The sequence below is a fragment of the Mya arenaria genome, chromosome 13 (assembly GCF_026914265.1).
Source record: "Mya arenaria isolate MELC-2E11 chromosome 13, ASM2691426v1".
Classification (NCBI taxonomy): domain Eukaryota; kingdom Metazoa; phylum Mollusca; class Bivalvia; order Myida; family Myidae; genus Mya; species Mya arenaria.
Window position 1 is genome coordinate 68,997,241 of NC_069134.1, and position 20,778 is coordinate 69,018,018.

General features: G+C 34.6%; 1 protein-coding gene across 1 annotated transcript in view; it reads right to left on the reverse strand.

The window, feature by feature from the left end:
* Window positions 1-13,744, reverse strand: part of LOC128214565 (adhesion G protein-coupled receptor L2-like) — a 44,018-nt gene extending 30,274 nt beyond the window's left edge. Inside the window, exons 1-4 of the mRNA XM_052921098.1 lie at window positions 13,379-13,744; window positions 5,295-5,452; window positions 4,009-4,151; window positions 3,184-3,302 (exon numbers count right to left, since the gene is read on the reverse strand). Coding sequence (XP_052777058.1) covers window positions 3,184-3,302; window positions 4,009-4,151; window positions 5,295-5,452; window positions 13,379-13,430 — 472 coding nt within the window. The 5' untranslated portion in view covers window positions 13,431-13,744. The remainder of the gene's footprint in view (window positions 1-3,183; window positions 3,303-4,008; window positions 4,152-5,294; window positions 5,453-13,378) is intronic.
* Between the last annotated feature and the right edge of the window lie 7,034 nt (window positions 13,745-20,778).

A 20,778-nucleotide genomic window follows, 5' to 3' on the forward strand; every position in this document is an offset into this window, starting at 1 on the left:
TATTTGAGAGCTGGCTTTAATTTCAAACAGTAAAAAATATATCAATATGTTTGAAACAGTGAAAGATTGTTTTTATTGTTAAAATGTCTATAAATCACCACAAAGCAAATATAATAAAAATGTTTTGAATTTTGCTATGCCTATGCTTTACTATATTAGAGCTGGCATTGTAAATGTCTTGTTAATTTTACATGAACAATATTGCTTGTTTAGTATTTCATATATAGACTGTGTTTTAAGAACAAATTAAGAAGAAAATATTTCTCTACCATATTCTATCTCAAGTCACCCCAAACAGCTGTTAGGAAGAGTAAATTGCACACCTACAAGCATGTGAAAAATATTGCAAAAAAAGCCACTGACTGTTTTTGTGCTGAACTGATGACCCCGCATTTTCTGATTATATACAGGAGTAAAAAGGTTTTACTAACATATTGCTTGTCGGAAGGGGTTTAAATTCTGTGCGGAAATATGTGCCAGTTTAAGCACGACATGTTAATACATTTCATCTCAACCTTCTGAAAACCTTTGTAAAAAAATCACCAGTAAGACACTGTTGCTCTAGTGTTATCATGTGTTATCGTGAAATTCTGCCAAAAAGAACCACTGTCTTTTATGCTGAAACCTCCCCTGGGTTCATAATATATAATACTCACATTATAATGCTTGTTGAAACCAGGTCAAACATGCCAAATTTGATGGCAACCCCTCCCGAACCCTCCCCTCTAAAACAAATTATGAATTACTAAACATTTGATTTTATTATTTGTGTTCAAGTGTTTTTTCTGTAATTTCATTCATACATCTTTATCGCTTAAAGTATTCGCGAGTCATCTGCCCCACTCTGCCATGACAAGTTTTTTTATTCAATAAACATTTTTAATTTTTAAACTGGGTTGAAGTGTGTTTGGGTTAGGACCAGCTGCCGAGTTAGCTCTGAGTAGCTATATTGAGTTCCGGCTGCGGTGTTGTGTTTAATCACCTCATTGGGCATAATTACACACAGGTTACCCACAATCGTGGCAGCAGTAAAAGAGCAGAAGTGCCTACATGTCGGCCTAAATGGTTAAAGGGACTGTGTCACAGATCAATAAGCACCAAAAAAGTTTTTTTCTGTAACGAATCTCAGGACACCGACTAGCTAATCACGCATGAGGAATGAATTCTACCTGGTAATCTTTTTTAATGGAAAAATATGAAATATCTCGTGAACTTGAATAAATTGTAAACTATGTGGTACTTCAGTAAGTAAGTTTCAATGCATTGTACACATTGATGCCAAATTTATGATATTTTTTCGACAATTTTCATTTTTTTCGCTATTTTATCATCTGTGAGACAGCCCCTTTAATGGGCTGACGAGTCTAGTCTGTGTGAGTTGAAACCAGCTGCCCATTTAACTCAGTTGGCAAAAGCGCCGTGCTACTGTTCCTGCGGTCGTGAGTCTGTGCCCAAAACCAGGCTCACTTTTCTTCTCAGGTTTACCATTTAAGCATGCACAATGATTTTTAATGAAAAAGGAATGGTTTTTTAGGGTTAGTTTTCACTACTATAAGTTTTAACATTTTTATTCAATACTTTAATTTTACAATACAATAAACGAAGTACACAATCGCACAGTTAACAGTTAGTTTGGCATGTTTAAGGAATGAATTGCGGGGTTGATGTCATTATCGGGGTATGAACGCAATTGGGTTGGTCAATGTGTGTGGAGTCCGAAGGACTCCACGCGTACTTTGACCAACCCAATTGCGTTCATATCCCCGCAATTCGTTCAACCCCGCAATTCATTCCTTATATTTACACCAATAGTTCATTATTTCATTCAAAAAAAATCATTTCATTTAAGAAAATCTTTCAGTAACCTGTTCTTACCCATCCGGTTAATAGAACGACCCGACTATAACCGGAAACATTTTTTTCAAATGACGTCACAATAACGCGGGAAAAGATCAACTACTTGAAATCACTTTAAAACGTAAAATTGAAACACTTCTGGTACCAATATATTTAAAATATAATAAACTAACACTTTTAAAAATGTTGAGCTATATTTTACGGGACCTGCAGACACAATACAACCAATAACAAGATCAATAGCTTTCATGAATATTGTTATGCAATGAATTACGATCCGAACATATCCGAAAATGTTGCGTTCATCGATTGATGAACGCAATTGTCAAAAGGCAGTTCATTTAAGGAATGGAAGTTGGGGTGTAAATATATAGTGATGAGTCATAAATTATGACCTGAAGGTCATAATGGATACCGATTGCATCAACTTAGCTTGTTCATTATCCGTAAAACCCAACGTTATGTCATTATGGTGTCCAAACATCAACGTATGAACGATTGGATTTACAATAACAACTATAATTCTTAGTACAACTCACCGTGAAAGCAACATTAAATCCGTGTTATTGCATCATGATGAAAGTTTTAATATAAACATTGAAGGAAGACGTCACGCGCACCTGCAATGTGCCTATATGCAAATCATTGTTTACATTAGCTGTCGTAAAATGCGCATAAATACATTTAACTTAATTATTTAGATATCCAGTTTTTTAAACAGTATTTTTTTAAGATGTGGGGTAAAAAAACACAATTGTTATGACAAACCCTGTTCTTTTTGTATTATTATTGCAGAGTTATGAAATATAATTTCTGGTCAAAAGTGTACTCTTTAGACGTGTATTCATAATTGTGTTCTCCACTCCTTTTATGGAAGTGCCGAAGGTGGATTGTACATGTAGCTCGGGTATTTCCGTATTGAATTTCATTGGTTAACGGAGCTCAAACCCCGCCCTAAACATGTACAATTTGCTTGCCGGCATGCACGCGCTTTATATGAACAATGTATGACGAGCTTTTCTGGTTCTCATTTTCACGGTTCAGTGGTGCCCAAATTTTTTAATGCCTATCACTCCGGCAAAAAAGAAGTAGTCCCTTGCATACACGTACAAACCGTAAGAGGGCTTGTACAGACAAACGCTTCGCGTTTGTTTTCAAGCCCATATAAAGTAATATGATTAACCTGACTTCTGACCCTTTGAAAGTTTACATTTATGTCCTGATTCCAAAGTTTTACTTTTTCTTCACTACCAAGCAACAGATTGCAAAACAGAAATCTGACATTTAAAAAATCGCGAATTTCAAATCGGAAAATTTCGTATATACCTGTACGGTTTTGTTCGCATATGAACGGGCGTTCCATTGTACAATTGTTATCCTTAAGACTCCACTTGTAGTTGAACGCAGCACATTTATCTTTATTCGGCCATCCCGGCGCCCATTCACTGGAGTGAATATTTATATGAAATATCATGAGCAAAAGGTGTTAACATAAGGAAAACACTGGTCGTAGTATATCTTGATGAATTATCACCAATAATAATACATAAAAACTGATAACGAAAACAATAAATTGCTTCAAATGTTGATTTTTTTTTTAATAATAATAATCCACGGATTTTTTTTATTCATTAACCTTGCTTTAGCTGAATTTGGACGCACATGTCATGTGTCAAGAATTGACCTCTAAATGTGACCTTAATCTTTGAGAAAGAAAAAAGGGAAACGATTGGTGTATAACAAGTTATTCTAATTGTTAATGCCTTCCTATAACAATTCTTAAAGCTGCACTCTCACAGATATACCATTTTTACAACTTTTTTATTATTTGTCTTGGAAAGAATTTTTGCATGAATATCTGTAAAACAATGACAAAAGATTGCTGACAAAAATCAGATCGTAGATTTTCATATTTCCGTTCGAAAATTATGTTTTATGACGTTACTAATGGTTTACGAAAAATGCATAAAACATCCTTTTTTTACTGATATATAAAAATCTGTGATCTGAGTTTTTGTCAGCAGTCTTATGTAACTGGTTTCCATAGATTTTCGCAAAAATTGGCTCGTTCAAAGACAAAAAATAAAAAAGTTGTCAAAACGTTCAATCTGTGAGTGTGCAGCTTTAAAGCAAACCCTTAAAGTTACTTACGTTAGTTTCTTGTTGAATTCTTCGTCACTAACCCAGTTCCACGTTTTGGTTTTGCTATCAAACTCTAGCCCAACCCACCATTCCAGGTATTTTGTTGACCGTAGCTCGAGGAATATCCTCCTAGTTTCATTTTTTACACCTTCCTATAATATAATATGGGTTCTTTGAAACACTAGGTATAATGAAGGCGAATAAGGAAAGACACACATTATCCGAAAACAGACGCACGCTATATATTGTTTAACGGATATGCACTATTCGAAATCTAACGCAAACAACATGATTACAGATACCCACAATCGATACCAGATACACATTTTGAGATACTCAATTATCGAGAACAGGCACATATGTTTCGGTAAAAAAAGTTACTTACCTCTAACAGGCACACATGTTTCGGTAACAGTAACACCCTTATGGATAACATACACACATGTTCCATTTACCGATAATAGTAACTCACCTATAGATAACACGCACACTCACACACACGCACACAAACACGCGCACAAGCACACATGCACACGCACGCACGCACACATACACACACACACACACACACACAAACACACACGCACACGCACACGCGCACGCATGTACGACACGACATGACACACATGCACACACACACACACACACACGCGCGCGCGCACACACACACACACGCGCACACATACATACGCACGCAAACATGCAAACACGCACGCACACTGATAACAGACACACACTATTCGACAACAAACAAACATTTGTTGATAACAGACACCAATATTATGATTCGAGATACACAACGCTTCGTTCACAGACATAAATGTTTTGATAACAGCCATAAATGTTCAGATACGTTATTTTCGATAACAAACGAACATCTATCGAAAATAGACATACAGTTTTCTTTAACATACACGCACTATTCGATAACATACTCGCACTATTTATTGACATACACGAACCTTTCGTTAACAGACATCGATATTTGATACCAGGCACACACTATTCATTTACAAACACACAATATTCGTAAGTAGACACACACTATCCATAAACGGTCAGGCACTATTCGATAATAACATCCATACTCTATTCATTAACAATCCATGTATCACATTTTTTTGAAAGACTTATAATATTCATTAACAAACAAACACGTTTCGATGATGTACTCACGGTATTCGAAAGCGGTTAACGCACTATTTGATAGCATGATTTTTCTATAGCCGCCATTCAATTTTCGATAACAGACACATGCAACACATTAACATTTTTATAAAACAATTTGCACTAACATGTTCTTGAACGTTGCTGAACACAAGTAGGTACCCGCCCATTGTGTCGCACCCGGCGGCTGCTTCCGATTGGTTCGTCAAAGTGGTGTTGAAGAAGATGCATGAGCGGTGGATGCGCGTCCATGGTTCCCGGCATATAACTTCCTCTTCCGAGGAGGCTGTGGAAAAATGACAGGTACCTTTACCATCGAAACGTATTTCAGACCAAAAAAAAAGAAAGATTGAGCGTGTTAGTCATTGTTTGTTTACATCAGTCAGTGAAAAGTTTCCTAATTAAGACTGAATGTAATAAAAAATGCTAATTTAGGAAATTTATCTGATTACCGATTAACAGAAGCTGAGGCGTAACAAAAAATGTTTGCAGACCTACCGTTACTTTTATAACAGACCCTTTTTTATTATAACTATCTGACATGTGATTTAGCCGCAATTTGGTACCATCTTTTTGGTTTTGGTTATTTTAATATCTAGCGCTTTTATAACGTTAATTCAGACGCAATAACGCAGTTTTTAAAGCTGCACTCTCACAGATATACCACTTTTACAACTTTTATTTATTTTTTGTCTTGGAAAGAGCATTTTTTTGCTTAAATATCTGAAAACCAATGATAAAAGATTTGCCGACAAAAGATCAGATCGCAGATTTGCATATTTCCGTTCGAAAATTAATGTTTTATGGCTTCAACCGTTACTAACGGTTTAAAAAAAATGCATAAAACATTAAAATTTGAACTTAAGTATATAAATCTGCGATCTAATTTTTTGTCAGCCGTCTTATATAACTGGTTTCCATGAATCTTTGCAAAAATTGGATCGTTCCAGGACAAAAAAATAAAAATGTTGTTAAAACGTTCAATCTGTGAGAGTGCAGCTTTAAGGGACGCAATGATATTCAGACACAACTTTACCACACAAAATCCCGACCTGCCAATTTTGGAACAGTTTAATCGGAAAAAACACATAATTTTTAAGTTTTTTGGCTTAGTGACATTAGTAATGTTGAGGAGAGATGAATATCCATGAAGGAGTTAAATTACTCGTTACAAAATAGTGTGAAATAGTGTTAATATCCTTTAGCGGTATCAATGCTTCTTAATACTTTTGCTCGTGCGTACTTCCAAAACCAAAAAACAAACAACAATATATAATAAGTTAAATATAAGACTTCCTTATTAAGCTATGTACTAGTATAAGACTTCCTTATTGGGTTAAGTATACTACTTCTCTTTTGAGTCAAATATAAGACTTCCTTATCGATACATGTATGAATATACAATTCATATTATATACATACTGTATATTACCATTTAAATACTTGCTATCATGTACTTGGATATACTGACTGTAAAATGACGCATTTCTAAATAACATTCAAATATGGGCAGACACTTAATGAACTACATAACTTCCTGTTATAAGATTATTTTTATTATAAGGGCATTAAACTGTATGTACAGTTTTGGTGAGACTACTTTAAAATGCTGGTACATTCTATCTAGCCATTTGTTTCTGAAATAATCCATGTTATACTGTTGCAATACCATAAATAAAAGTCTTACAATCTCCATCGTATGTTAAGTGAGTGTTAGCAAATGTGAAAAATAATTTATTAATTTTAAAATTGGGCAACACACAAACACATGTGTTTTCGTAAATGTGGACAATAAGTTTAAGTTTTAATTTATTTTCGCGAGCCTTGGTTGATTTTACAAGAAATTCCGGATCGTTGGTTTCTGTCTTTTCGAAAGGACGATTATACATGTAAAAAAACAATCACAAGACATAACATGTGCTAATAAGTGAATTTGTCACTTATGTAGTAATATTAGAGTATTAATTGTATTTTATGTGCAACCGTGCCATATAAAACAAAATACGTATAATTTATAAACAAAACATGGCTACTTAAATTGCTCTATACTCCATTCAATGTTCAGAAACAAATAGGGCTCCACTGGTTTGGATTGATCCCACAACCTCTTGTGTGAAGACGGACATCTATACCACCAGATTAATCTTAACAAAGCAGATGAAATACTTTACGAGTACGTATACTATAATTAATCTACATGGTTGCGAATGTTAACATTTTCAAAAGCTGACTATTTTTGTGTGCAAATATCAAGTACAGTATTGTTTCTACGAAGGGCGTGAGCCGGATTTAATATCATTTAGAGCAATAGGGGAAGTGTGCATTCTTTGAAAAGAAACAAGTATGAAAAATAGGATTTCGGTGACTCTCAAAAAGTCCATGCCACAAATTTTCCCCAAAATCTTTATATGTTATAAGTTGTAGAGTAAATATATTAGAGCATTGTAAGATAGTCAAAATGATTTTTGGTATTCATTTGAAATTGATGCTCATACAGCAACGGCGATTTTTCTTGTTTTATGAATATTAACAGCTATTCTTTTACACCTTAATCTTTAAGCCTCTGTATTTTAGGATTAGGGCACTTCTGCACTAGTTCGTACTGGGGCACCAGGTATCGACCACTTCGGTCAGCTGTACACTGCACTTACGCCATGTATCACTACGCTCTGCAGTTTGATTGGATGTCCGTTCGCAAATTTGAATAATAAAAGTAGTACCAGAACTGATAACAATGTGAAACATGAAATAAAAATAGTTGTTCTAGTTGAGCATTCTGAAACTGAAACTGACAGAAGCCATGCTGTTGTTTGATAAGACGAAATTAACAACACATAAAAGACAACACGCCTAGCAGAATGCATGACATAATCATATATTATTTATATAAAAAGAAAGTATTCGATTAAATGATATAACAACTGTAATCAAATCTGTAAACGATGGACGCAAATGTCAATACGTCTTCAGGATAAGTTGATTTTTTTTTCAAGTTCAAGAGAAGTAATTGAGCAGTTAAGCCGCCCATGAATCGAATGATTTGCATCATTATACGAATTAATTTACAACATAAAGTTAGTAGCATGTATCATATGACAACAAATTACAAGCAGTACAAATTCGTTGCATCCCGATCAAAAACGTGGTCAAGCACAGGTCAAATAAAAGTCATTGCACATTTACAAAAGGAATTAGATTAGAAATTTTAAACATATCTGAAATAAGCGCATAAGTATTCATAAGGTAACTTTCTCAGTGAAACCATATGTATAAATAGGTACAATACACCTAGATTATGAAAAAAATGGCAAATAACTGGCACCTTCATAAAAATCTTCAGAACATTTTTCGGGGTAAAAACATATTAACTTCATACTTTATACACAGACATTGCGATAAACCTCGCCATCCGTCCGACGGTCTTGACTGTAAAATTGTAAGGCGTTCTACTAGTCTGACTGACAGTTGTTAAGTTCACATGTGGTAAAATTATGAAGATTTAATGTTTGTCAATAATGAAACACAGCTTAAAGGTAAAAAACATTATAAATAACTATTTGTTTACTATCCCGATATCAAATTCAGAGGGTAGATGTCGGAATGCATACCTCACATGTAAAACCTCACTAACCTTTACCTCCCTTTGCATTTTATTTCCCAATCATTTTTGAATGCTAAAATTATCATCTTAATATTTCCCATAAGCATTGGCAAGTTTTAAATGACATTTCCAAATGTTTCAAACTTCAATCTTATCTTTTTTAACTTGCTATGCGATTACTAAGAAGCCGGTACCGTGTGGTCCGAGAAATACACATTGCCACAAAATCAACCAATCACAATAATTATAACAAGTTAGTGCGGGACTGCCATATCTGGCGATGTTAAACCGCACAACCTTTTGGCTTGTGATTGGCTTGTGTATTCAGAATGAGAGTTTTAAGCACACAGTTGACACATTGACTTGATGCCGATAGCCATAAGACAACGCCAACTTTGTCTCGTGATCTCTCTGTTAGGACTATCTGACTAGAACGAAGAAGCAGACGATACGGATATACAGAAGTTCTTCTTGGCAATCAGATCAAAATACAATTTGTTACCCGAAACAATAAAAGCAAGTATGATATTTAATTTGCTTTGAAACTCAATGTCAGCTGAAAGTAGGATGTTATTGATTCCTGTCCAAGATGTTAGGTAAACAAAACCTGTATTAATATTCCTTTGGAAACTAAAGTAAACAACCACACTGTTATTTTAGAAAAGAGATGTCCAAGCTCGATGGACTTCGCTATTGTTCTTCTTTTCTCCAAGATAAAAAGCTTGTTTTATACAGTTTGGATGAATTATCATTATTAATATAAAAACCGTATTGTTTCTTTGCAACGTAAATATATCCAAATAAAATGAAATGCAAAATTGCTATCATAAGCAACATGTAGGTTACAAATTTAATGATAACAGCCATAAGTAATATACGTTTTATAATTTGATTGGAATCATTTACATAGATGGGAAAACCTGATTTTAAAACTAATTGTCAATTTCCATTTAACGTATTCGTATGGTAGGTATGATGAGCATTTTTATTATTTCTTCATTTCACTACTAATTTTGTGAATGTAAAAAAAAACGCGAGTAACACCAGTGTGAACACGAGATATTCCTTTACGTATAATACATACAGTATTACCCCCCAACAGACCATTTTCAGGTTTGTGAAACAATCAATTGATTAGACGGCTTGTTCTAATAGATTAATTATTGATTGTACGTGAAGAAAATTGTGAAATCTCTTATCTACACTTATAGGATTCAAACTTTCTTGCTATGGTATGCAAAATGTTTGTATTCATTGTAGAATTAATGTAACTAGAGCATATGTGGACTGAAATTTAAGAATGGAAATGAATGTTATACTTAATGTATGTTATGTATGACTTAATGGTATCACGTGTTTTACAGGCATAGGAGGTTTTCAAAAGTACCGGACGACTTGTCCAGATCTCAAAATAATTTACGATTAAATTCAGACATGAAATTTTAGTTGTTCACGCACTATCAAATTATAAAGGAATGGTTTATATCATAAGATATAAAATGTTAGTTTTTTTCGAATATTGAATTGTTGTATGTGAAATAAAGACTGCATTATGGGTTGATCAGCTGAGAAGCAATCAAGACTTGAGTTCAAAGTTGGTGCAATTTCAGTCACATCTAGTTCAATCAGAAGTAGTGAAATACTGTTCTAGAGAGACACAAAAAATAACTTGCGAAACTCTAGCTTTTTTTAATAGACCTGTGTCGGGTGTAAAGTAGCTGCCCAACGTAAACTACCGACATGCGTGAAACACGTTTTCTAGGTTTAAAACAAATACTGAGCACTCCATATGTCAAGGTGCCATTTAATTACGAGTAGCAGGAAAGGGAGCAACTGGTATCCATTGTTAGCGTCTTCTTTCAGTATGACATATTTCGGAATACTGAAGCTACCACCTTATTTATTTGTAGAGGTACCGAGCTATCGGGGCGGTTTCAGAAGACATTACAAGAATGGTCAACCCTGTGTATTTGTTGATCTATCCGGTGAATACAAATTTAGATTGAAAAAAATAATTCTGACTTTTCGAAGCTATTTTCTTACCACAACTGCTTTCATTTTTATTACATACAGTCTGATCTAGTGGTTCTTTACCAATATTGTTCAAAGCATAGCCCTAATGTCTAACTTGGCCATGTGTCAAGGGTGACCAGATTTCTGTATATTATATAATAATATCTTTAAGATTATTTTCTCTGATATTTCAATTCTCAGAACTTTGATACTTGGTGTATTATCTCATTAAGTGGCCCTTTATCAAGATTTTTCAAATTATAAACAATGTGTTTAATTTTGCCCCGCCCTAGATCCCACGATTTTTATTAACTTAAATAGTTAAAGCTTTGATATTTTTTTCTCAAAAACCGCAAGGCCAAGGCTTTTGACAATTGGTAAGTTCATGAAGCCTCATGTAGTGGCTATGTACAAAGATTGTTATCATCCTTTCCCTGTCGATTCTGTATTTTTGACTGATATAGTTCAATCTTTAAAATTCTTCTTCACTGAAGCTGCAAGGCGTCTACCCTTGATGTTCAATATGCACCCTCATGTAGTGGTCCTTTACCAACAATGTTCAAATTATGTCCCTTGTGACAGACTGACCCCTGGGGTGACCTGATGTTCTTAAATATTATACTTTTATAGTAAAATGTTTGAAAATCTTCTCAGAAACCCGTCCGCAGACCCTTGAAATTTGGTGTTTCGTCCCTGTAGCAATTAATAAGTTCTTTATCAACCACTCACTCACTAGGCAACAATGATTTCCTTTACAACCATGTTCTTTTTTAGAAACCAGTGTCTTTCTAAGGAAAACAACTTCTAAGCAACTAATGACTTCCTTGGCAACAATTGACTTACTAATTTAATTGTAACTTTTTTAGCATCCAATGACCTCAGTGGCATCCATCGATTTACATAGTGACCACTTACTTAATAAGAAACCGTTACCTTCCCTAGCAACCAATGACTTCATGCGCAAAGGTTTACGTCCCTAGCGTCAACTTTCATCAACAGCATACAATGACTACCTGAGTCACAATGATTTCCCAGCAACCTGACTTCCTTATTTACAAATGACAACCATAGCAACAATAGATATTCATTCATACTAGCCTATCACTTTCTTACCAACACTTAACTTCCTGAGCAACCAAAGACTTGTTTTTGCAATCATGACCATAGAAAATCCCATCATTCATAGAAACCAAATATTTAGTTTTTAAGTTATTATTATTATTATTATTAATATTATTATTATTATTATTATAAATTATTATAATCTTAGTAAAATAAATGATTTGGAGCATGTTTTTTTTAAATTACCAATCATTAAACATCACCCGTTGGCTAATGGTCTGAGACGGTTTAACCATGCTTTGTAGGACCTTATTTTTCCCAGATCATATTCTTCACAGGTCTGGAAAAAAATAGGATCTTATTAATCACAGTTTCGAACTGTAACATATATGAATGACGAAAATGGTGGTAAGCAAGAGAATCATATTATTCACAGATTTTTTCAATGATATTGCTGTTTTTGATATTAAAAATGTAATAGAAAAAAAAAATAAAAAAAAAATAATAATAGCATGATACAAGTAATAAATAAAATAAAATAATAATAATAATAATAATAACAATGGATAATAAGAAGAAGCAGAAGCAGAAGAAGAAGAAGAAGAAGAAGAAGAAGAAGAAGAAGAAGAAGAAGAAGAAAAAAGAACAAAAACAACAACAACAACAAGAAAAACAACAACAACAACTAATATTCTTAAAACTACACCTTATACAAAAACAATATGACATATTCTTATAACAACAACAATAACAACGACAACACCACCAATTCTTAAAACTAAAAACTGTGTCCCTGAGGGTGAATTGTTACACTATCGTAAATGCTCGACCATATCAGGCAAGCTCGGAACAGAACTATCTCTAATAAGCAACTAATAAGCGAATTTTTGGCCCCTTTAATAACGGGGGAATAGTAGCCACGTAATTGAAAACCCCTCATATCTGTTTGTTCATAGAAATATCTGTATTTAAAAGTCGTCGTCAGCAGGCAGTAAAATAGCAATTAAATAAGGGAATTGGTCAATATTTTCCTTTTCTCAAACTCAAAAAGTATTTGTGGTGAAATGAATGTTTTCAGTATTTTAATTCTGCCTGTAAAGGATGTCTTTACTGTAATGCTTATGAATATATTTATTTTCATGATAACATAAAATGTATCAATATCAATCCGTTTAAAGCTATGGTTGTCCTCTTATCGACATCTAAATGACTATAACAAAATAATTTTAAAAACTAAAGTACTGCATTAAATTTATAGGTAGTGGTATTACTATCAGGTTGGTCTTATATACAAATATAATACAATTTCTCTAAAAGTAAATTTATGTCCGTGTTTCATTTTAAACGTCTTAGGCCATTTCATTTCTGCCTTTAAACACGTTTCATTATTGATATTTCAAAGGTATTTATAAACATAATACACCAAAAGTCACTCCCTGTGTTCTTAAATAAAATGATAAAATTGATGCTAAGTTATAATTAGCCATTATACTTTATTTTGAAGTTAAACAAATGCATATGGTGTCGGTAGCTTACCTTCTTTCAAAATAATCACTAAATGTAATATCCACAGATTCTTTAAATCCATTCTTGAAATCCTTTACAAATATATTTTTTCAAAATAAACTTTTAATGTATTGTTTTATAAGATTATATCCTCCATAAAATGCAATTGAAAAGTAAGAAACAACAACATCATCATATTAAGTAGCTTTAGTTATTACGAAAAACTTTACTAATACGATACGGAGAAGCGCACTTAAATATCAGCAAACAATTGGCTTCAACTTTCCATACATCGGTTCCGCCTAAATCAATAGAGCACAATGTTTAAGAGGAAACTTTTGAAATAACATCATTTAACACTGTTCACTGTAACATCACATGCGCTATTGTTATGCAAGTGAGTTGACGGATCAGGCAGGCATATCAATAAGACAGTGCAATTGTACAACAATACGGAAAACAATTACTGTCACGGTGCCACTGTACAACCATACGGAGAAAAAGTACTGTCACGGTGCCACTATACAACAATACGGAGAACAATTTCTGTCACGGTGACACTATACAACACTACGGAGAACAATTACTGTCACAGTGCTACTGTACAACCATACGGAAAACAATTACTGTAACGGTGCCACTGTACAACATTACTGCTACAGTGCCAGTGCACAACGATACGGAGAACAATTACTGCCACAGTGCCAGTGCACAACCATACGGAAAACAATAATTGTCACAGTGCCACTATACAACAATACGGAGAACAATTACTGCCACAGAGCCAGTGCACAACCATATGGAAAACAATTACTGTCACAGTGCCACTGTACATCAATACGGAGAACAATTACAGTCACAGTACAATGTACAACAATACAGAGAACAATTACTGCCACAATGCCACTGTACAACAATACGCAGAATAATTACTGTCACAGTGCCACTGTACAACACTACGGAGAGCAATTAGTGTCGAAGTGCCACTGTTCAATAGTACAGAGAACAACTACTGTCACAGTGCCACTGTACAACCATACGGAGAACAAGCTCTATCACTGTGCCACTGTACAACTATTCGGAGAACAATTACTGTCGCAGTGCCACTGAACAATAATGCGGAGATCCATCACTGTACAACAATTCGGAGAACAATTATTGTCACAGTGCCAGTGTACAACAATACGGAGAACAATTACTGTCGCGGTGCCACTGTACATCAATTCGAAGAACAATTACTGTCACTGTGTCGCTGTATAACAGTACGGAGAACAATTCTGTGACGGTGCCACTGTGCAACAATGCGGAGAACAATTACTGTCACAATGCCACTGCACTGCACAGCCATACGGAGAACAATTACTGTCACAGTGCCACTGAACAACAATACGGAGATCAATTACCATCACACTGCGACTGTACAACTATATGGAGAACAAATACTGTCACCGTGCCACTTTACAACCATACGGAGAACAATTACTGTCACTGTGCGACTCTGCAACCATACGAAGAATAATTAGTGTCACACAGCCACGGAACAATCATTCGGAGAACAATAACTGCCATAGCGCCACTGTACAGCCATACGGCGAACAATTTAAGACTGCAACAATGTTACTGTACAAGCTATCGGAGAAAAATTTCTGTCACAATGAAACTGTACAACAATTTCTCTACAGTGACGTTGAGCACAATTACTGTCAGAATGCTACTGCACAACAATACGGATAACTTTTCATTGACAGTGTCAATGTACAACAATACTGAGATCACTTTCTGTCACAGTACCACTGTACAAGAAAAAAACAGAGAATTCTTACTACTACAGTGCCAATGTACAAAGAATTGTTATATTTCTGTCATAATGCCACTGTCGCGGAGATAGCTTTTTATCACAGTGTCACTGTTCAGCCATACGGAGAACACTCTCTGTCACAGCACCACGCCACTGTACAACAAAACAGAGATCACTTACCCTAACAGTGCCAATGTACAGCTGTCGTATTTCTGCCATAATGCCACTGTCTCACAATACGGACAACAATTTCTAATCGACATATCGGAAGACATTTTTTCTCGCACTGCCTCTATATAACATCAAGGACAAAATAATATTGTCACAAAGTCCTTTTACAACAAAACGAATATGGTTTTTGTTACAGTGTCATTTACAGCAATACGGAAAACGCCAATGTACAATCGTACGGAGAACAATCACTGCACTGTGCCACTGTACAACAATACGGAGAACAAGTTCTGTCATAGTGCGACTGAACTACAATACGGAGAACAATTACTGTCATAGTGCCACTGTACAACACTACGGAGATAAATTACTGTCACAATGCCAATGTATAAACAATACGGAGACCCATTACGGTCAGAATGCCACTAAGCATCAAGACGGAGATCAATTATTGTCACAGTGACATTGTTCAACAATACGAGGGACAATTGCTGTCATAATGCCACTGTACACAAATACGGAGGACAATAACTGTCAGAATGCCATTGTACAACAATACGGAGACCAATAACTATCACAATACCACTGTACAACAATACGGAGACCAATAACTGTCAGAATGCCACTGAGCAACAAGACGGAGACCAATTACTGTAACAGTGACACTGTACAACAATACGGAGAACAATTTCTGTCACAGTGCTACTGTACAATCTCTGTGCACTGTGCGACTGAACTACAATACGGAGATCAGTTTCTGTAATAGTAAAATGGTACAACAAAAATGCGAACAATTTCCTTCGGTCAAAATGTCGCTGTACCGGAGAACGATTTCTGTCATAATGCCACTGTACAACAATACAGGGAACACTTTTCGTTAAAATGCCACAGTTCAACAATAAGGAGAACAGTTTTTGTCGCAATGAAGCTGTACAACAAAACGAAAAAGAAAGAATTCCACTATACAACTATACGAGATCAGTAACTGTTTTAATGAGACTGTACAACAATACGGAGATCAGTTAACAATATATTTGCCAGTTCCACTGTTCAACAATACCGTTTTAAGTTGCTTTCACAGTGCTACTGCAAAATGTTTATAGAACATTGACTGCCACAATGCCAATGTCCAACAAAAACGGCACACAAACTGTTGCAATGCTATTTTACAACGTAATGGAGAGCAATTTCTCTGCAACAAAAATGAAGAAAAATATTGTTACAATGCCACTGCACACGGATACCATTTAATTGCACAATACCACTCTAAATTAACACGGAGATCGGTTCCTATGATAGTGCCACTGTACAACAATATTAAGCACTATTACTGTCACGATATCAATGATAAAAACAATGGGAACAAATACTGTCACGATGCCACTGAACGTCAGTACGGATAATGATTCATGTAAGAATGTGACTGTTCAACAATTCGGAGATCAATAACTGTCACGCAACTGTTAAACATTATGAAGAACATTTATCTCAAAATACCCCTGCACTACAATACGCTGAACAATTACTGTCACAAATGTCACAGTGCCACCGTACAACAAATCGAACAACATTTTCATTTGTTTTTACAGTAGCAAGAAATTCGAGAACAATTTTTGTCACAGTGCTACGGTTCAACAATTTCTCAGACAGGACCACTGTACAATAATACGAGAATTAATTACTATCACTATGCCACTTTGCAACAATACGGATATTAGTTTCTGTGACAATGACACTCTACAGTAATACAGAGAACAATTTCTCTTACAATGCGGCTGCATAATAATACGAAAAAAAATCACATTTAAAATGCCAATGCTTAAGAACACGGATATCGGTTTTTGTTACAGGGCCACTGTTCACGCATATACAGAGCAATTGCTGCCAGGATGTCACTTTGCAGCAATACGGAAAACAATTACTGTCACGGATTAACTGTACAACAATTGTGAGACCAATTTACTTTAACGTTGCCACTGTACAGCAATACGGATAACGGTTTCTGTCAAAATGCCAATGTGCAACAATACAAAAAAACTTTCTAATCACAATGCCACTAGACAACACTATGGAGAACAATTTCTCTTATAGTGCCACAGGACACCAATGTGGAGAGCAATAACTCACAATGTGCAAATGCAACACATTACGGAGATATGTTTCTGTGACAGAGCCACCGTAGAAGAATACGGAAAACTATTTTCTGTCACAATGCTACTGTACAGCAAAACGGAGGCCCTTTTTCCGTCACAAAACCACTGAATCACAGATTAGAGATTATTTGATATGCGACTGCTACTGCGTTACAATACAGAGAAAAATTACTGTCGAGATATCAGTGTACAGCATTGCGAAAAATAGTATCTGTCGCAATGTCTCTTTAGAACAATACGGAGAATTCCTGTCACAGTGCCACTGTACTACAATAAAGAGAACTTACCGTCCAAATACAACTGTACAATAATACGGATAATAATTTCTGTCACAGTGCTGCGATATAGAGATCACTGTCCCAAAGCCACTATACAATAATATAAAGAACAATTTGTGTCACCATGTCATTGTCAACAATACGAAGAGCAGTTTATGTAATAGCAACCATGTACAACACTATGGAGAACACTTTTTCTCAGAGTGCCACTGCACAACAATACTGAGAACAATTTATGTCACAATGCCACTGTACATCAAAGCGGAGAACAATTTATGTGACAATGCCACTGTACAACAATACTGAAAACTATTTATGTCACAATGCCACTTTACATCAAACAGATGTATGGGATGACATTTTTTTTGAGTGTCCTCCGTATAACGAATTAAGAAAGTCATATATCACTAAGTATTACCGACAATGACCAAACATACCAAAGTTTGTTGAACTAATGCAATCCGAAAATGAGTGAAAAGAAATTCAGCCATGTATGTTAGTTATGCATTTAGTTTAAGAAACAAGTATCATTATTATTATGACTAGTTATAACCTATATAAACTTTATTTCACCCTACTCCCCCGCTGTCATATATTGCCATGTATTAATTTTACTCTACATGTATACACTAGTTATTAGCTTTGCATTTTATGCGATATAATATATGTTCTGTATATTATAAATAATGCATTGATCTCCTGACAACATATATATATATATCATTTTCCCAAATGTATACATATGGACAGTATGTCTACATGTTTTCTGAATACACGGTAAACATCAAAACGGAGAACGATTTATGTCACGATGCCATTGTACAACACTACGAAGCTTATTTTATAACAAAAAACGTTGTTGTTTTTTAAATTGTCATTTTCGGCAAGTCAAGTGCTTTGATTTTACACGAAGTCAGCAGTCGCCATAACCTTTAAATTGAACTCAAGTGAACAACTAGCACGCTGAACAGCATTTCTGTATGAGCCTAGTGACCCTAACCCGTTGCCGACATAGGGTGACTAATAATTTCTGGTCGGACAGACAATTTCAAATGAATATGCGTCCCATTTAAAGTAGGAGGTATAAAAGAGTGTTACAATTCAAAGAAATGTCCTCAAATTTCTGCAGAAAGCGTTCTTAGTTGTTTGAATAATGTATATTTAGTTAAATGAATAATGCATAATATTACATTCAGCAGATGGGAAGTATGAGATTGCTGTTCTCCCGATAAAGAATCTTCAAGCAAAGGACTCAAATAAAAATAATATGTTACTCTTGCATTCAAGAATAAGCATAAAACGTTTACATTAATTTTGCATTTTACAGAGAACAGAGACAGCTGTTTAAAAACTTTCCACTTCCGCATTAATGTCGGAGCTGATGATTATTCAATGTAAATCTATATATATATATATATTTCGGTCTGCATAGAAATCAACACTTGTTATTACTGCAATTCCTTAGATAAAAGCATGTTCATTCAATTGCATTCATATTCCAATGAATTCCACCTCTTCGGAATACACATGGTCTTACAAAAACGTTGTCAAATGACGTTTCATTTTAGTTAAATGCATGTGGCGTCCATTTAGTCGCGATCATCAAGACGCATACATCTGCGTCCTTACCGTTCAATTCGAACGTATCGACGTTATTCAGCTGAATGATTGAGATTTAATTCCATGAAAAAGGTGTCGTCATTGTAGTAAACGCTGTTCCAACAGTCAAACTTAGGCTACGATCAATTGTCGTTGAAGAGCTCATTTTCAGCGTTTTAGTTGGACTTCTGCAGATATTTCTTTAAAATAATGAGTGTAAATGTAAATATAAACAATGATTATTTTATTATTGAGGTTCTCTTTTATTTATTTTTATAATACTAAACTGCAGAAAAAAACATGTTTGAAGAATGGGATATTTCAATGGGAATACTGAAATTGCACCTTTCTTGTTAAAAATGTTCAATAACTAAATGCCTGATAGTATCAAGTCATACAAAACAGAGTATCAATGATCAAAAACTTCAGAGGTATTACTCTGTTAAGTGTAATTCGAAAATTAACGAATTTAATTAAAAGTAGAATGTCAAATTGGGCAGAAAATTATCATGCACTTCTTGAAGTTCAGGCAGGTTTAAGGGCTAAGATGGAAACCACTGACAATATGTTTGCCTTGCATGGACTTATAACTCATTTTATAAACCAAAATATGCAATTATTCTGCACATTAATTGATTTTACTAAAGCCATTGAATGTTTTATATTGGAAAACCTTTGGTTTAAGATATATAGACTAGGTATTCGTGGTAGAGCTTTAAATGTTATAAAGTCAATGTATAACCGTGTATATACAAGAATTAAGCTTCAAAATGACAAATGTGCAATATTCTAAACTCATAAAGGGTTAAGGCAGGGTAAATGCCATTCTCCAATTTTGTCTTCTCTTGATATTAATGATTTAGAAGTTGCACTCTATCTGAAAAGAGCCAAACAGGTCGATACTGAGTTATTATTTTTTTCTTATTTTATGTACTCAAATGATATTTTTGTCAATTCTGCAGCGTAACTTCAATAAAATCTTGATATATTTTGCAATTACTGCAACAATGAAAGCTTAATGTCAATGTAAATAAAAAACTGCTAATTTTTAGAAAAGGCGGAATATTACAAAAACCATTAGAAAATTTTAAATGATGGTACCGCCATTGAATTTTTTATGAATTGTACTGACTTTGGATTTTTTTTAACTACATGGGGATCATTTATGCAGGCAACATAAACAATAGCTGGTCAAGCGCAAAAGGTAACATACACGTTAAGAACGTATTTCAATAAGTTTTCCAGTATTACTCCTGATCATAAAATTATAAAATTAAACTGTTTGATAAACGTGTGAAGCCAATTTTGTAGTTCATGTCTGAAGTATGGGGCTCAATGAAAATAAATTATATGAATGAATACATTTATCACAAATTAGTTTTCAGTAAAAACTAGTACACAGAACGACTTTATCCTATCAGAGACGGGAAA